Genomic DNA, 19,184 nt, shown 5'->3' on the forward strand with positions numbered 1-19,184 from the left:
TCTCCGTGTTATGGCTTAACATTCCTCAGTTTCTTATTCTCTGTACCTTGAACAGTTGAGGGTCTCTGTATAAACAGCCATCAGTTGTTATTAAAAAAAAAAAAAAAAGCTCCTCTGATGAGGATTGAGAAATGCACTAATCTATGGATGTAAAGATAAATAATAGGAGCAGTGTTAATACTGCGCCCATTTAATAAATAGCGGTGGGTCTATGATGGACCCAGCCGCAGCTTTTTTGCCTACTTAATGGTACCAATAATTTTACCTTGCGGAGTTACCTTGAATATAATCATAAAACAGTTGGTTATCCCCATAACATTTACGCCACTATCACAGAGGGCAAGTCTTGCCAGGTCATTATTTTAGTTTGCGTGAGTCACAGCTAGATGTGACTGTTGATTAGTTTTCTTCCCCAGGAGAATGCATAGTACTTTCCAGCACTATAAATGCTAGTCAATAGTGATGAAACTTCCAGATTGATAATATCTTGATTTTCCACATCCTATAACTAAAGTATCTAGTGCCTTCAGCAGTAGGGTATTACCATCAAGTTCTGGAGGGTAACCCAAAGCAAGGACAGTAGCTTATAATTTTGTATTTTTTACTGATCAAAAGCAAAAAAAAAAAGGTACCCAACTGGGTGTGATGGCTCAAACTTTTAATCCCAGCACTTGGGCGGCAGAGACAGATGGATCTCTGTGAGTCTGAGGCCAGCCTAGTCTGCACAGAAAGTTCCAAGCCAGCTGGGGTTACACAGTAAGATCGTGTTTCAGAAACAAAGAGGGGGGAGGGAGAGAGGGAGGGAAGAGAGGAGAAGAGAAGAGAGGAGAGGGGAGGGGAGGAGAGGAGAGGGGAGAAGAAGAGAAGGAGGTGTCTCATACTTGGGGCTTTTTTTACTTGCAAGCCTATATTGTCTGAGAGAGGCACTACTCCCCCCAACCTCCCACCCACATTACAGGGTAATTCCATCTAAAATTAGTTTTAAATGAATTAATATTTAAACTTCAATTTTCATTTCTAATATAGTAAATACTAAGAGATAAACCAGAAGCTCCATGGTATCCTCAGCAGGTAAGAAACACTGATCTGTTCTGGCAGATAGAACATCAACAAAAGAAACAGCAAGATCCTGCAACAGGCTTACCATTTGTTAGGTGAAAACAAGTAAAGATATACACAGTGCGAAAAAGCAGGATGCACCCAGGCTGCAGTAGGAGAGGAGCCAGGCCTAGGACGGTGGGCACTGCAGTAGGAGAGGAGCCAGGCCTAGGACGGTGGGCACTGCAGGAGGAGAGGAGCCAGGCCTAGGACGGTGGGCACTGCAGGAGGAGAGGAGCCAGGCCTAGGACGGTGGGCACTGCAGCAGGAGAGGGGCCAGGCCTAGGACGGTGGGCACTGCAGCAGGAGAGGGGCCAGGCCTAGGACGGTGGGCACTGCAGCAGGAGAGGGGCCAGGCCTAGGACGGTGGGCACTGCAGCAGGAGAGGGGCCAGGCCTAGGACAGTGGGCACTGCAGGAGGAGAGGGGCCAGGCCTAGGACGGTGGGCACTGCAGCAGGGGAGGGGCCAGGCCTAGGACGGTGGGCACTGCAGCAAGGGAGGGGCCAGGCCTAGGACGGTGGGCACTGCAGCAGGGGAGGGGCCAGGCCTAGGACGGTGGGAACTGCAGCAAGGGAGGGGCCAGGCCTAGGACGGTGGGAACTGCAGCAAGGGAGGGGCCAGGCCTAGGACGGTGGGAACTGCAGCAAGGGAGGGGCCAGGCCTAGGACGGTGGGCACTGCAGCAAGGGAGGGGCCAGGCCTAGGACGGTGGGCACTGCAGCAGGAGAGGGGCCAGGCCTAGGACGGTGGGCACTGCAGTAGGAGAGGAGCCAGGCCTAGGACGGTGGACACTGCAGGAGGAGAGGGGCCAGGCCTAGGACGGTGGGCACTGCAGGAGGAGAGGAGCCAGGCCTAGGACGGTGGGCACTGCAGTAGGAAAGGAGCCAGGCCTTAATCTCTGTCTTAATTACTTTTCAATTGATGTGAAGAGACACTAGGACCAAGACAATTTATAAAAGGAAGAATTTATCTAGGGGATGGCTTACAGTTTCATAGTTAGTCCATGGCCACATGGCAGGAGGCTTGGCAGCAGGCAGGCATGGCACTAGAGCTGCAGCTGAGAGCTTACATCTGATCCATACGCATGAGGCAGAGAGAGGACCAACTGGAATGCTGAGGACTTTTGAAATCTCGAAGTGCACCCCTAGTGACACACCTCTCTAACAAGGACACACCTCTTAATCCTTCCCAAACAGTTTCACCAACTGAGGACCAAAGGTTCAAATACTCGGGCCTTTGGGGGCTGTTCGCACTCACATACCAAAAGCCCCACGCGTGCACACGGTGACCTTTCAGCACAGTTTCACCTCCTGACCTAAGAAGGTGTTTCATGGCCATTCTATGCTGCCCAGCCCTGGACCAGCCATTTCTGATGGGTGGAGGTGCTATATACTAGATGTGGGCACAAGGAGTCACACTGCCTGTGTCACTGGGTTCCTGCTAGCAGACGGGACTTCGAAGTACACACAGTGAGTCAAATATGTATGAACTCACAGATACAGGGTGTACATATACTAATGGACTAAAACACACACAGATATACACGTCTGAGTCAAGGACCAACATGTCCTTCCTTCACAGCGAGTGTCCTGGCTCCCAGACTCAATGTGATGCCTCAGAGAGGCAACTGGACCATGAGCATCGCTGTGCTTTCAATGAGGGATGCTCATTTGAAGACTTGGTCCCCAGTTGGTGCTGTTGGTTGGGAGATTATAGACCCCTTGCTAGAGGAAGCATATCACAAGGGCCTGCTCAGGGTTTAAGCCAGCCCCATCCCCTGCTGGCTGGGTCTTTGTTAACTATGTATAGGAGAAATACCTGACCATTCCAGCTCCTGCTGCCTGCTGCAAACTGCTCCGTCCTTGTGGACTTAACCCTAAGGAATGGTAAGCCAAATACACTCTAATTTCTATAAATTGCTCTTAGTTGCTGTGTCTTATCACTGAAACGGGGAAGCAACTAATGTAAGAGACCTGCCCTACCGATGCGTTCACAGCTAAGTGTGCTACAGGAGGAAGGGCAACATGAGAGGAAGTAGGTCATCTGGCATATTAATGTTTAAGGATGTATTTTCCCCCAGACCCTTTATCTCTGGCGCTTTGCTTTCTGGCAACCATGACACCATATGTGCCACCCTGATTAGCAGCCTGGCCTCAAGCTTACAATAAAAGGACCAAGTGACCAAGGGTTGAGACAGCAGAAACCATGGGCCAAAATAAACCCTTTCTCCTTGGGTATTTTGTCAGAATAAAAGATAACATACTCCATGTCTCCGTGGCTGCTCTACTGCTGTGGAAAGAGACCACGACCAAGGCAATTCTTAGAAAAGAAAGCATTTACTTGGGAGCTTGCCTACAGTTTTAGAGACTTAGTCCTTGACCATCATGGTGGAAAGTAGACAGGCATGGTGCTGAAGCAGGAGCTGAAACTACATCCTGATCTGTCAGCAGCAGGCAGAGAGTGAGAGAGCGAGAGACAGACAGACAGACACTGGGCCTAGCGTGGCTTTTGAAACCTCAAGGCCTGCCTCTAGTGACTCACTCCCCCAACCAGGCCACACCTCCTCACCCTTCTAACTCCTCTCAGACAGGTCCACTCCCTAGCAGCTGCTGGGCGCCATTCTCACTCAGATGACCTGAGCAGAGCTCTTCCGGCTACACCCCTCCACTGTGCTCCTCCTCTGAAACGATAACCATTTTCACTGCTTTCTGATTACCTTTCCTGTGCACCTCCTACTGCAAAGAACTGCAGACGTGGTTATGGTTTGCTGTCTTCCCCTTTCTTACACATGTGGAAGACGATGAATGCCCTGTGACTCGGCTTCTCCGTTTAACCACACCTGGAAAAGCACTTTAGTACAGTTCACGAAGATCCCTCTCACTCATTTTGACAAGTGCACAGCACTCTGCGATGTGAACCTACTAGCTTTACTGAGCCAATTTGCAAGGCTTCAATAATTTATATAGTTTCAGATATAAACTAATTAAGACTAGTGCTGCAGTTCGTAACTGTGTACACACTTTTTTCCTTATTTTTAGAGGAATGTGTTTAGAGAAAATTCCTAAACTGATTTATCTAGTATGTTTGTTTTTTTCCCTGTGGCCGTGACGAAATGCCTGGCCAAAGCAGCTCACAGGAGAAGGGTTTCAGTCTGGCTTGCAGTTTAATGGGACACTTCCCATTTTAGTGAAGAAGACTTAGCAGCAAGAGTTCAAAACAACTGGTTTCATTGTACCTGCAGGTTAGAGCAGAAAGTGAGAGCTGCATATACTCAGGTCGATTTCTCCTTATGCAGCCCACAACCCCCAGCTCATGAAACAGTGCCACACCCACATGCACAGTGCATCGCTCCCATCTCAGCAAACCTAATGAGAGAGTCCCTTTCTTATGTCTTTGTTATTGACTCTAAGAAAATATAATGTAATAAAGTTAATGCCCAGTGTTTCCTTTTAATGATTTTTTGGTATTAGGCCTTTGAGCCACTTAAATGTTTTTGTAGTGTTAGAAAAATGTCTGAGTTCATTGTTTTATATGTGTATATCTCAGTTGCGGAAAGCTGTCTATTTCCTATTGAATGATCTTAGCGCCCTTGTTAAAAATCATCTGAGGTGTTGGCAGAATGGCTCGGTCGGTAAGAGTAATGGCCTGAAATCAACGCTCAGAGCTCACACAGTTGAAGGCTCTCCTTCCACAACTGGCTTCCACAAGCTGTCCTCTGATCTGCACATGTGTGTCATGGTATGTGCAGGCACATGTATGTATGCACTCATGCACACGAAGTAAATAGATAGATTAAAAAATGTGATTTCAAAAAGCCATTTGAGGGCTGGAGAGATGGCTCAGAAGTTAAGAACACTGACTGCTCCTCCAGAGGTCTTAAGTTCAATTCCCAGCAACCACATGGTGGCTCATAACCATCTATAATGTGATCTGATGCCCTCTTCTGGCCTGCAGGTGTACATGCAGACAGAGCACTGTATTCATAATAAATAAATAAATAAATAATAGACTAGAAAACGAGGCAGGAACCAGGGACCAGGTATAATGGTCAGAGGTGTGTGCTGCAGGACTCCCTCCTCCAGCTAGGCCCACCTCCTAAAACTTTCCACAACCAGCTGGGGCCCAGCCATTCAGCAGATGAGCCCTTCAGCGATGTTTTAAAAAAAAAGCCATTTGATCATACACATGCAGGCTTACTTCTGAGTTTTCTGTTCTGTTCCATGGGTGTACAGAGTTGTCTTTGTGCCAGTCCTGCAGTGCTCTGACTGCTCCTGCACTTGATAAATTTTAGAAACATGAACATCCTCAGCCTCATTCTTCATTTTTAAGATTATTATGACCATTTAAGGTTCCTATGAATTTTAAATGAGTTTATTTCTGAAAAAGAATCACTAAGACTTTCATAGGGATTATGTGATGAATTTATAGATTGCTTTGAGAAATTTTAATTTAATATAATTTGAAACTGATCCTTCTGTGATGGCTCTGTAACTTGCTACTTCATTGAAGTTATTATTAACTCCATCTGTGTGAATGTGTTTTGTGCAAAATCTTTTGGTTTTGCACATGGCAAGATCATATCCTCTCCAAACAGAGAGTTTTACCTCTTCTTTACAGTCGGGATGCCATTGATGTGTTTGCTTTTCTTTGCTTAATTTCTCTGGCTGTTGTCGGCTGGAAGCGCAGTTTCAGCAGGCACCCCTGCTCTGCCTCACCTCTGTGTCTTGGTCCACTCCACAAGGGACTGTGACGCTGTCCTGGCCTCTGAAGAGCTGGCTCTCGGCTGACGTCTCCCTACAGCCTTGCCTTTGTGCGTGCTGAGTCTTCTATTTATTCTTTCTTTTCTCCTACTTTAGATTTACTTTGTTCTCCTTTTCTGACTTGAGGAAACCCTTACAACATGAGCTCAGACATTTTTATTTAAAAATATTGTTATTTGAAGCTCTAAATCGCCTCCTAACTCATTCTCCCAGGCTGTGCCAACCACAAAGGCGGCCAAGGACATGAGGCGCGGCACCGGCTTCCATGGCTGCCTCTGTCCCTGCACTTCCAGAAGTGGGAGGGAGACCTGTTTCCTAGAGATCGCCAACTATTGCTCTCCACAGTGACACTGCCTATTCACTCTGGTGACACTCGCTGTACCCTGGCTTCTGTTTATTTGCACACAAGGATCATAAATGGCATGGCTTAATTAGAGAGAGAGAGAACACAAAGGCCGCGCTGGACAGCACAAGGACCTGTCCTCTGTTGTTTCAGAAGAGAGAGAGGGGGGTTTCTCACCATCTGCGGTTTCCAGCACATTCCTGCCGTGCCCTCGAGGGATGCCTCTCACGGAGGCCACCTGTGGACGCTCGTAGTGTGCATGCTCCACAAGCCCAGTGGTAACGTCCGGCGGGGCGGAGTGCAGATCTGAGTTTTGAAAAATACCCAGATAACAGTGATTAATCCAACAAGCATTAAGTTTTTATTAGAATCTGTCAGTCTAGACATAGGCATGCAGACCATATGCACCCTTGGGAGGTGGCTCAATTCAGTCAAATGATAAAGACCTAGAACCACCAACTCTATCACAAAGTGCACAGAAAACTTGCCTTTAACATGACTGCCTAACCAGACCTTGGTTGGGAAGTTTCATGAAGGAAACAAAAATTAATTTGAAATAAAATGCTACTAATTGCTTTTGGTTACATTATGAAAACCAACCAGCCTTCTACCATCCCAAAAAGTAGACTGGATGATATAAAGACATTGTCTTTGTAGGCCTAAGAATAAGAGTACAAAAAGTAGGGGATGGGAAGATGGCTTAGCAGTTAAGAGCACTTGTTGCTCTGGCAGAGGACCCAGGTTCAGTTACCAGCACCCACATGGCAGCTCACAACTGTCTATTAACTCCAGTTCCAGAAGATCCTATGCCCTCTTCTGGCCCCCTTAGGTACTGCATGCTCATAGGAGCTATACATATATGCAAGCAAAACAATCATGCACATAAAATAAAAATAAATATTTTTTAAAGTACAAAAATTAGTCAGGCATTAAATATGCCTATAATGCCAGGACCTCAGGAGACATGGGCAAGCAGATCTCTCTAAGTTCAACACAAGCCTGGTCTACATAACAAGTTCAAGGCCAGCCAGAGTTCTTTGATGAGACCCTGTGTCCGGAAAACTTTTTAAAATTAAATAAAAAAACTAAAGGTGTCCCATATGCTAGATACAAATTTCTACAATGTGCCAGATGCACCTGTAAGTGAAGCATACCTATAAGTCCAACTATTTGTGAGGCAGAGATAGAGGGTCACAAGTTCAAGGCCAGTCTGTGTAGTTATAGTACAACCCATCTCAAATGAGCAAATTATTTTCAATATTAAGAGACTACAATCAACCTAATGTATAATCAATTAATGCTACACTTAAGACAGATCACATAAGATACAATTTATATTATCTTTTCATTTTCTCAATGTAATTTTTTGTTTAATTTTTATGGAACAGTACTTTAATCTGTTCCAAATACTGACTATAATTTGCTACAGAATTCTCTTTATATTGGGCCTAATGCGATGAAGCAAGTGTCAGTGGAACAACTGTCAAACATGGCATGGTACCACCCACTGAATGCAAACAGCTGGTGCAGTGAGCCTGTGTGTGACAAAGCTTGGTAATCTGCAATGTGTACATGAATGTGCTGCTCATCTCTACGGCATTCTTTCCAGTTCTGATCATCTATCATTGCATTAACTTAGATAAAATTCAAAGTAAGACATGAATGTAGAGGAAGAAAGGAAATACATAGGAACAAAACATAAACTTGCTATTTATATAACACAATACACTTTTTGAAAAAAAAATCTAAAACTTCAATGGTGGTTTTCACAACCCTTGAAAAGGCAAACCAGCATTTTACAGTATGATTATCAGGAAAGTCTTTCTATTTATAAAGAAACACCCTGTGCTTCCACACCTAGCAAAAAGAATAATGATTTCAGGAAGTATATATGGAAGGATGGTAACTTTACAGTACAAAGTAGTTTTTTAACAGCTACATAAAGCTAACTTTTGCTTTTCAAAACATTGCTTTTGAAGATGGATGTTTATATCTTTGTCAAAATGTTTAATGTATTTTATTCCCTTAATCCAAAAATGTAAACTAATGGTTTAAAAAAAAAGCCCTTTACCTAATAAGTTCCACTTCAAATGTTTACTTATATATTAGTCATTCTATATTTTTCCTTCGTTCTGCTGAAGAGCTAGCTAGAGAGAAGCTAAATGATGGCTCTGTAGTGAGGACAGGGAAGGTGCACAGCACGTGAGCATACCTGCCCTCTGCCAGTGACCCGCCCTCTGCCAGTGACCCACCCTCTGCCAGTGACCTGCCCTCTGCCAGTGACCCGCCCTCTGCCAGTGACCCACCCTCTGCCAGTGACCTATCCTATGCCAGTGACCCGCCCTCTGCCAGTGACCCGCCCTCCGCCAGTGACCCGCCCTCTGCCAGTGACCCACCCTATGCCAGTGACCCGCCCTCTGCCAGTGACCCGCCCTCTGCCAGTGACCCGCCCTCTGCCAGTGACCCACCCTCTGCCAGTGACCCACCCTATGCCAGTGACCCGCCCTCTGCCAGTGACCCGCCCTCTGCCAGTGACCCACCCTATGCCAGTGACCCGCCCTATGCCAGTGACCCGCCCTATGCCAGTGACCCGCCCTCTGCCAGTGACCCACCCTATGCCAGTGACCCACCCTATGCCAGTGACCCGCCCTATGCCAGTGACCTAGGAGCTCTGTACTTTAGAAATTCGATCAGTGGACTGGAGAGATGGCTCAGTAGTTAAGAGCATCACCTGCTCTTTCAAAGGTCCCAAGTTCAATTCCCAGCAACCACATGGTGGTTCACAACCATTTGCAGTGTGATGTGATGCCCTCTTCTGGCAGGCAGAACACTGTATACATAATAATAAATAAATCTTTTTAAAAAATCTGACCAGTACGAATTTGGGACATTTATATACTTCACTAGTTAGCCATACCTAGCTGAAACTCTGGAATGTTCCAATGTACTGCCCTGAATTTCAGATTTGAGGTTAAGGGAGCTGACCATGTATTTAGGAATCAAGTTAAGAGCCAGTGAGATGGCTCCATGAAGAGTTCACCCCTGGAACACACAGGAGGAGAGAACTGACTTCCACCTGCACACCTGTGGGACATGCACACACTCGTGTGACCACATACACATAGAATAACAAAGCACAGGTGAGCTGGGTCTGCAGGTAAAGGGGCAATTCAATCTGCAGACCCTACACAGTGAAAAGCAAGAACCAGCTCCCCAGGGTTTTCCTCTGACCTCCACCCATGCACCAAAATAATAATAATAATAATAATAATTATTTTAAATGTATTTAAAAATTAAAAGAATAAATAAATAGAACTCAGAAATCAAGCTAATTGTGCCCTTTAATTACTCAACAGTGTATCAAAACTATATTTGCAGTAAGCTATTAGAGTCCAAGTTGAGATTTCTTTTTTCCACTGAGTAGAATCAATCATAAGACATCTGTGCTAGGCCAAGCACATAGAAAAGAAAAGGGGCCTTCATGGTACAGCTGCAGAAGACAGGGTGGATCGGCCACCGTGAGTCCCATGCGCTCCAGAGAATGAGCACACCTGACGCTGACACACACCAGAGTTCTAGGTAAGACGTCCAGAAGCAGGAGCGCCGGAGCCCTGAGTGCCTCCGACAAATGCCGGGAGTTACGGCTGGCCTGGCGTGCTAAACGCAGCTGAGAAGTAACAGCCCGGCAGCAACAAGCCTCTACTGCTGTGTGCTCCTGAGGGCCGTCCCCTTAGGAAGAGCTTTGGACAGCAGAGACAGGAAACTGGGCATCAGTCAGTGGGGAAGAGAGCATGCTGGGCGAGCGTGAGGGCCTGAGTTCAGATCCCAGGACCCACATAGAAATCGCGGATGTGCATGACTACAATCCTTGCACTGGGTGTTCAGTGGGGCTGCCGGCAACCGGCCTAATTCCAGGATGAGTGAGAGATCCTGTTTCAAGGGAAAAGGGCAGATAGAGCAGGACAGTCAGTGAGTGTTCCTATCCAGCCTCCTCAAATACCTATAGAAGTGTGTGTGTATGTTCCTACACACACACACACACACACACACACACACACACACACACACACACACACACACACACACACACACACCACCACCACCACCACCACCACCACCACTGGATAACTAAATAAGTGTACAACAAATACAAAATAAAGGCCCCAGATAAACAGGAAAGCAAAGTAATGGCTGCTTTCCTGCTCCAGACTGTCAAGACCCCTTGAGCAAAGGTAGCAGCCACACAGGAACAAGGAAGCCACAGACGCCCTGGAGGCAGCTGTTTTCACAGCTCTCTACTCCTGTGGCCCCGCTGTCCATGCAGCTGCTCTGTGAGGAACCGCGGTGCCCCCATGACACACGTTCAGTGAAGAGCAGATGTGAGGCAAATGGACAGAGACTCAAGCAATTCAAAATCAAAGAGCCACACTGCCGGGCTCCAGAGGATGGGGAGACCAGCCACAGGCTAGCACCCCCATTGCAGCCAGTGCAGCAGACTCGACATGAACAGAACTCAGGACACGGCTTGCAGGAACCCTTGCTGCTCCACCAACCAGGCGGGATGTACAACAAGTGCTCAGCACACCAGGCCCAGCTTTAGGGAAGAAAACGAAAAGGAGCCGAGGACACTGGCATTAGTGCTCTTCCCCACTAAGCAATGTGTGATCGCAGGCAAGCTACAAGCACTCGATTTTTTTGTCTTCTTTCTTCATCTAGGATTATAAAAGATAGGATAAATCTTTAATATGAACTACATTTTAGGGTACTAGGGCACGGATGTCAGTGGGCCTCCCACACAGCTGGTCACACAACTACTTAAAATACAGGTTTCAAGTGGCTCAAGGCATCACTTTTTTCTTTTTTTTTTTTCTTTTCTTTTCTTTTCTTTTTTTTTTTTTTTTTTTTTTTTTTTTTGCATCACTTCTTTCTAAGATTCCTGTCATCCAAGAGCTTTATGACTGAGGAGACTCCTGTATCTTTAGGACTGGCTTTGACTGACTTCCTGTTTTGAGGAAGAGGGCTATCTCTAGGAAGAAAAGTCAGAGCAAAGTGTTAGCCTTAGCCCCCATCTCAGGACCTCAGCACAAGGACAACAGACAGCCCTTATGGACACATATGCAAAGTTGCAGGAAAAAGTGACTAGACAGCCAGGCTCAGGGTGGCTGTCACAGGCACCTGAAAAACAGGAAAGGGCAAGAGGACATCGAGAGAACAGCATGCTGCTGAGGACTGGGGCACACCCCACACTCGGGAACTGCCAGGCCACAGGAAGTACAGGAGCACTTCCATGCCTAAAGGACACATTTCAGATAAGAAAGGGGTGGAGCTGGATGGAGACGAAAATTTAGCAACAGAGCCATTCTGTCCAACTCGCTCTGGATGCCAAGCTCTCCAAGTGTGACCCCATTGTGTCAACTGTGGTTATCAAAAGCCAAAACCCAGCTGATATCTCAGGCAGACAAGGCATCATGTGACATCTGGCTCATGACCTCAGTCACTTGACAGTGGCACTCTGTCCCAACACTCCTGACCCTTCCCAGTTGGCGGGGCTAGGCAGCTGTTACTGACCTATGTGGGCGTGGGCCGTGAGGCCTGCGAGCGCAGTGGTGGCACTGGGAGCAGCGGCTGGTCTCCCTCCCGGGTGGGATGAGGTGGAGGATGCAGAGGATGAGGTGGACGAGCCCTGAATGACCCTGTCAAGCCAGGGCTCGATGCTGGAATGGCTCTGGAGCAGAGTGGAGGTGAGTCGCACAGGTCGCCGTAAAGAGCCCTCATCTTCTGAGGCAGATGACGTGTCTGTGATGAAAATAAGGATGACAAGCATGATGCAGAGATGGGTCAGGAGAGGGACAGGGCCTCTCACTTGTCTCCAGACCTGGAGCACAGGTCTACTCTGTGGGCACCTCAAAGGCCACCTTCAGTTTAGAAGGGGACATAAGAAGTCCTGCTTCAGGGTCCCCCAGAGAGGCCGTGGCCACAGGATATTACATGCAAGGAATGAAAGCAGATTTCTAGCCCCTAGCCCTAGATGTCCCAAGTGCAATGTGCTCTGTGAGTGTCCAGCACTTACTGCTGCCCAACCACACAGCCTGGCACCACATCCACATATCGAGTCCTCCTCTAGGTGTCCAGCCTCAGCCCACACCTCAGAGTGTAGCCTGAGCATGAACGCTCCAGTGCTGCAGCTGTTGTGGGAGACTATAGCCCTGTCTGCATCTATGTTCATAGGGAAAACAGGACAAGTGACAACTCTGCAAAGAATTCTTTCCTCAACATAATTGCTTCAGCTCATAAAATTATTTGTGAACTAAGTAAGGTCCAATCAAGTCAGCAAGCCTGCATTTTACTATGGGCTTACAGTTATTAAAACACTTATTTTTACTGTTGGCTAAGGCCTACAGCTTTATTAGCAGAAGCAATCATTTCTAAAGACTTCCCTCAGCTCTAAGCTTCTCTTTTGTGGGAAGAAACACCCTACCAAGACTACCAGGGCACCTTGCAATCCTGGAGGTGACAGTCTTTTACTGTTTTAATCATTCCAAATGTATCCAGTCAACCACAGTTGTCAACTTTTTGCTTTGGCTTAGTGCCCTGAGGGGGAGCTGTGGAAATGCATGGATGTGAGGCACCAGACACCAGCCCCTCAATGCAGTGTAACAGGACATTAGAGAGAAACCTCAGCTATACATGTTTCTTTCTGGTGGTATCAACAGACAGCGATAAAATCTCCCCAAATTTTCTAGGTAAGCAACTTAAAAATGGTCCTGCTGGGAATGAGGTGAGGAGGCCAGCAGCACAACAGATAAAGGGCACAAACTAGAGTAAGTTTCAAATTCAGTTCAAGGACTTGGCACATTCCACTAAACGCCTGTTTTTGCTTCATCTCCTTGCTAAAAGATATAAGTAGCACTTTAGTTTTTTCTTTTTGTTTGTTTGTTTTTTTTTTAAAGTAAAATCCACACAAAAATCCCACTACAATACAAATACTGGCTTTGATAAGAGAAATACCTTGAGCATTATAGATTCTTAGTTAAGGAGTATGCACATGTGTAAATATTTTTAATTCGCAGACATCTCAAGCCTGTACTACAGGCTACAAGGATATTCCAATTCAATGAAAACAAGTATTATACCGCCCGGCCTAGGACTTGTGCAAGCCCTTCCTGACACCATTCCTGAATACCTGGGGGAGTGTAGGTTTCCACAGACGAGTGCACGAGGACAGACCGTCTTTTTGAAGGCATGGGCATCTTCCTCTCTTTGTACTTGGCCAAGGCTGCCTGCACGGCTTCTGTGTGAACATCTGCACAGGAACAACAGTAGCAGTAGGTGTGTTTACCACGATGACAACTGCAATCCATCTCTGTTTGTTTACTCTGAGCAGAAAAAATTCCCCGCCTCCCGACTCACCCCACACCTCAGGCTTTCGCTAAGTATGACTTTGCTTCAGGACTCAACTTTGGAACTTGACAAAAACGTCCAGATATTAAAAAAAAAGTTCACAGGCAACCTCGGTAGTCAGGAAGTCAACTAGTAGGCTCAAGAGAGAGAGAGGGAGAGGAAGAGGGAGAGAGGGAGAGGGAGAGAGGGAGAGGGAGAGGGAGAGGGAGAGAGGGAGAGAAAGGGGGAGTGATATCAAATGGACACATTTTGAAAGCAGCGGCCTGAAAATCAATGTCAGTATCTCAAACATTTTGGTAAGTTTCCACTGAGTTGGTTTTAAAGTTTATGCAACACAGTCAGTTCATCTATTTTTTTTTTTAAATTAAGCATACTGTGATCAAGGAGGACACCCACTATCAACGTCTGGCCTCCACATGCTTGCAAAGGCATGCGTACCCGAACACACACATGCACAGGTCAGTTGGCACACACGCATGGCTCAATTGGTAGAATGCTTGCACAACACGTATGAATCCCTGGCTTCCAGCCCCAGGAGCACATAAGCCAGCATTCTGGGCATGGCCATGCTGTTAGTCCCCAAGACGGACACAAAGGACCGGGAGCGAAGGCCATACAACACACAGTAAGTTCCAGGCTAGCATGGGCCACATAAGGCTGAGAACTTGTCTCAAAACAAAGGGGCAGGGGGACAAGATGGCTTAGCAGGAAAGGGTGCTTATCACCCTCAAGCCTAACAACTTGTTTGATCCCTAGAACCCACAAAGTGGAAGAAAAACCAACTCCTGCAAGGTGTTCTCTGACCTCCACATGTGAACTATGGCGCATGCGCACCCACACACAGAAACACAGGCAACTCACACACAGAAATACACACACGATAAATAAGAAAGCAAAACTGTTTTTAAAAGTAAACTAAAACTAAATTTAAAAATTATTTTCATATTTATAAAAAGCACTGCCAACTGATGGGAAATTTCAATGGAAAGAAAATGTTATATTAAAAAAAAAAAAGAAAATGTACATTAAACTAGTCATGCAGCTACGTCATAGACACAGACATTCCCGAGTTGTCCCAGAGCTGCTGTCCTGGTAGATGGGAGGGAAAGCGGCCTCTGGAGACTAGAGAGATGGGCTTGCATTGTAAGCATAAGGATCCAGAACTCTTACTTTAAAAATATCTAAGTGCACTTATGGTCGCCATACTAAGGAGGTGACACAAGATCGCTGGACTCACTGGCCAGGCAGGCTAGCCTACTGGGCAAGTTCAAAGCTAAAACAAGAAAGAGGAAAAAGGAGTAGATGGCACCTGTACATGCATACATGCACACACACAAGCTCTGCACGCAAGCGGCCTCTAAGAAAAGTGTAAGAAATTAAAATATGTAAGAAAAGTGAGACATTAATATAAACTATCTGAGCTGGGCATAGTGGCACACACCTTTAATGCCAGACTGGGAAGGCAGAGACAGGCAGTTATTTGTGAGTTCAAGGCCAGCCTGGTCTACAGAGTGGTTCCAAGACAGCTAAGGCTGATACACAGAGAGGCCCTGTCTTGACAAATAAGTAAACAAACCAACACAAAATGACCTGGAGGTTCTAATTTCTTGAACAACACGATGATGACAAGTGAAAAATAACTATTTTGGTGGACATTCTAGGAAAGAAAAACCAGCCAAGAGCCTCAGTAGCCAGAACACGGGTGTCCCGCCTGCTGCTACCCCACCTCCTGCTCCCGCACTTCCAGAGCTCTCAACCTACCTGACCGGAAGCGCTCATCCCTGGAGTTGGTAGCCCGAGACTTCTGTGGTTTAGATGTAGCTGCAGTCAGCAAGGGCCCAGGAATTCTATTCTCTGTTTGCAGACATGGGTCTACTCCTGAAACACAGTTTTATACCTTGTGTGAATGACTTGCTTTTTCAGTTGTAAGAAGCCCCATTTGAAGCAGTGTGCATTTCTGTGCACGCTGCACCACTTCCGGTATGGCTCCTAATGCACAAAAGAGCCTCTGACTTGGGATTAAGAGCCACAACATGGGCCAGAGCAACGCCCATGTCCAGGCCACTGTCTCCCCACACCACTAACCTAGTCCAGCATCTAGTTCACAGCCGTAATGGTAACTACACCCTCAGTGTGTCCTTGGCAACACGGCACATCAGTTTACATCTGATGTGTAGTGGAAGTTTTGTTGTCTTTAAAAACTCAGTTATGTCATGTGAACATCTTTTTGTTTTAACCCCAGGTATGGGCTATGGGGCTGCTCCAACCTGTCCACGGCAACAGACTATTTGCCTCGTGCAGGCCCTGAGAGGGGCTCGGATCTTTGATTTTTGCCAGCGGCAGAGAGTTTAATTCTGAGGACTCTGAGAGGCAGGAGAGATGGTGGGGTGGGGGAGACAACACGAGAGAGAAGAAGGCTGGTGCTCCCCAGATGCTGCTCCTGGTCGCTGCTGTTGCACTTTGATGAGACTAAGTCAGAGATGTCCTGACTATGAAGACTGGACCTGCCCCAAGGACTCAACGACCCTAACCAGCAGCAAGCAGCTAAAGAGAACTACACCCCCTCTCCCCACTACTTTTTCTCTTACCTGATGGTGAGGTGTTAGACGGGATTTGGGTGGAGAAGGGAGAAAGAGATGCAAGAAACCCCAATAAATTAAAACAGACTTTTAAAACTACATGCCTACACTGATGTGTCAGTCACAGATCTCGAAGAGCTGGCTCCTGCGCGCACTTACAGCTGTTCTGTAACTGCCTGTGTTGCTTGTTACTATTAGGGTCCAGCGTCATCAACTCTAAGTGAGAAACAGGCCACCAACCATCACTAGGTGGCTCTTAGATACAAAGAACATGTAGAGAGGTAGAGACTAAGACACCAAGAACAACACTGAACAACTTCAGCGCATGAAATGCTCAGAGGCCAGAGACCTGGACTTGTTAGCAGCACTGCTGTGGGCCCCATCTGCAAATCTAGGAGAGACAGAGGACACGTCACCTGCTCTCCACACAGCCTCAGCCAGCCCATGGCTCACAGTGATAGCATCCTGGCCGAGGACAGCACCCACCCCTAGGATGCGCGACAGTGAGAAACAGCACAGTCCCCAAACGAAGCCTCTGGTCTCATTCTGATCCTAATTTGCTAACACCAGGAACAGCACAGCGCGAAACCTTCAGCTAAGACTCAGTGAGGATGAGCTTGATGTTGGCAGCCTTGAAAATGCCTCATATGCAAGCGGATCTCTGTAAATTCGAGGCCAGCCTGGTCTACAAAGTAAGTCCAGGACAGCCAAGGCTACACAGAGAAACCCTGTCTCGAAAAACAAAAACAACAACAACCAAAAAAAAAAAAAGAAAAGAAAAAGAAAGAAAGAAAGGAAAAGAGAAAGAAAAGAAAAGATCTCGTATGACCAGCCAGCCGAGATTCCAGTCTCTCTGGCTCCTCCAGTCCTGACCACACCCCCCAGTACAAGCAGAGTCCATCCTGACATCCTCTGTCAGGTTCCTCACAGGGACACAGGGACAGAAGTAGCACTACCTGATGTCTAAGGCTGGTCACACAAAGCAACAAAGTTGAGCTCTACCTGGCTCAGCTACACCTGTAAAGTGCAGCTGATCCCAGCATCAAAAGAGCCTTGTGAGACAGGCAAGGGAGACAGGTGAGGGGAGCCTCCTAGACCAGAAGCCAATGAGGTGACACTCACAGGACACCTACTCAGACTTAGCCACTCAACCCTGGCTATATCCACAAGTGCTAGTCTCTGAGCTGGCCCAAACTACAGGTCTGTGAGCACAGTAGACCTGTCCTGCTGTCTAGCATGGCTGGTTATACAGCACTGGAGCCTAAGGAAAGCTGCTCCAGAAATCTATGCCTAGCTGTTCAATGCCTGAGCACAAGCACGCACACACACACACACACACACACACACACACACACACACACACACATGCACAAACATGGATATTGGACAGTACTGAACAGTGGCCCTACTGTGTGAAAGAAGTACCTCAGACATTCGCTGAAGAACACTTAGTGTCAGGCATTAAGGATTGTGAAGTGGCACACTGCACTCTGATGTCAATGTCCACTCCAAAACATGGATACTTTTATTCTCCAGATAGATCTATTACTAAACAAAGACAACAAACGCCGATCTGAAATTACGGATAAAGGGGAAGATTTCATTGTTTGTTTGATTTTTGTTTTGTTTGGAGACAGGTTCTCACATATATCCCTAGCCAGTCTGGAACTTGCTATTTAGACCAGGCTGGTCTTGAACCCATAAAACTCACAAAGATCCACCTGCCTCTGCCATCCAAGTAGTAGGATTAAAGACACTAGGCAGCAGGCTTCCATTTGTTTTGTTTTAAATTACATGTGTGCGACAGGAGTGCACGTGAGTTCAGGAGCTCATGGAGGGCAGAAGAGGGTGTCAGACGTCCCTGGAGCTGGGGTTACAAGTGGCTGTGAGCTCCCAGATGTGGGTTCTGGAAACTGCACTCCGGTCCTCTGTAACAGTAGGAGATGCTCTGAGTCACTGAGCCATCTCTTCGCCCTGGGAAGACACACTTTCAATTTCAGCAGGAATCCAGAGGTAGCACTGAGGAAGGCTGAGGTGACTCACTCCCACAGCACTGTGTGTAATGTCACATCCTCACACGCTTCTCAGCGCTGAGCTTAGAGAAGGCTTGAGAATTGTCCAGCCTACGAGGATGGTTCACTTTAAGTAAAGATGAACGTGATTTAGTGTTTATTACCTGTTTGTGTTACCTGTTCTTTGAACTTCTTTCATCCACTTAAGAAACTTACGGGCTTTTTTAATGTTTAAGTATTGGCTATTTCTTCCAAATATATTTTATGCTCCCCATGCCTCATGCTAGCCCCCTGGCCATGCAGAAGGATAGCATGTCTTCTTCTGCACAAAGAGTCACTACGTAGTTTCTGTACATTCTGGGCCATTTCTTTCTTTCTTTCTTTCTTTCTTTCTTTCTTTCTTTCTTTCTTTCTTTCTTTTTTTTTTTGATTTTTCGAGACAGGGTCTCTCTGTGTAGCCTTGGCTGTCCTGGTCTCGCTTTTTAGACCAGGCTGGCCTCAAACTCACATTGATCCACCTGCCTCCGCCTCCCAAGTGCTGGGATTAAAGGCGTGCGCCACCACGCCCGGCTCTGGGCCATTTCTTAAATCACCTGTGTTATAACCATCCTCCCACAGCCTGCAGTTTGACTTTTCGATCTCTTTGAAGTATCTTTGATTGAAAAAAAAAACTATTAAATTTAATGAATCCCAACATATAAATCTTTCCTTTCATGGCTGCTGTTGTACCAGTATCTTCTCCAGGATTTACGAAACGCTTCCTATTTTGAGATGGCAACACTTCCCTTTAAGATCTCCCAAAGGCTCTAGGGTTTCTGCCTCTGACTCATGGACCTAACACACCTGAAGATAACTTTGGTGTCTCATTTTATGTATTTTTCATATGTATAGGGACCGCTAAGCCGCCTCCCTACCACAATAAATCAACTTCTATACCGTGTTTAATAAGACAGTATATTTGCTACCGAGACAGCACAAGGTGCTGACCTTA

At 46.6% G+C, this 19,184-nt stretch overlaps 1 protein-coding gene and 1 long non-coding RNA gene across 8 annotated transcripts in view; one reads left to right on the plus strand and one right to left on the minus strand.

Annotated features, from left to right (window-relative positions):
• DIP2A (disco interacting protein 2 homolog A) overlaps positions 1 to 19,184 on the minus strand; it is a gene marked incomplete at its 3' end in the record, with an annotated part of 86,623 nt that overhangs the window by 48,320 nt on the left and 19,119 nt on the right. For 2 of the 4 annotated variants that reach the window (XM_084752431.1, XM_084752432.1), the window contains exons 3-6: positions 15,364 to 15,480; positions 13,385 to 13,504; positions 11,770 to 11,997; positions 6,379 to 6,507 (exon numbers count right to left, since the gene is read on the minus strand). In XM_084752431.1, the coding sequence (XP_084608557.1) occupies positions 6,379 to 6,507; positions 11,770 to 11,997; positions 13,385 to 13,504; positions 15,364 to 15,480 (594 nt within the window). The remainder of the gene's footprint in view (positions 1 to 6,378; positions 6,508 to 11,769; positions 11,998 to 13,384; positions 13,505 to 15,363; positions 15,481 to 19,184) is intronic. The other 2 variants (XM_084752433.1, XM_084752434.1) reach the window with 2 other exon arrangements.
• LOC311580770 lies at positions 11,807 to 16,280 on the plus strand. 4 transcript variants are annotated; one of them, XR_014773572.1, is made up of 3 exons: positions 11,827 to 11,942; positions 12,945 to 13,022; positions 15,845 to 16,280. It is a non-coding gene; the product is annotated as an uncharacterized lncRNA (long non-coding RNA). The 4 variants fall into 4 exon arrangements; XR_014773573.1 differs by lacking the exon at positions 15,845 to 16,280 and adding an exon at positions 13,272 to 13,398; XR_014773571.1 differs by lacking the exon at positions 12,945 to 13,022 and having other exon boundaries at positions 11,807 to 11,942.

Source organism: Acomys minous (genome assembly GCF_964271855.1).
Source record: "Acomys minous genome assembly, chromosome: 13".
Taxonomy (NCBI): domain Eukaryota; kingdom Metazoa; phylum Chordata; class Mammalia; order Rodentia; family Muridae; genus Acomys; species Acomys minous.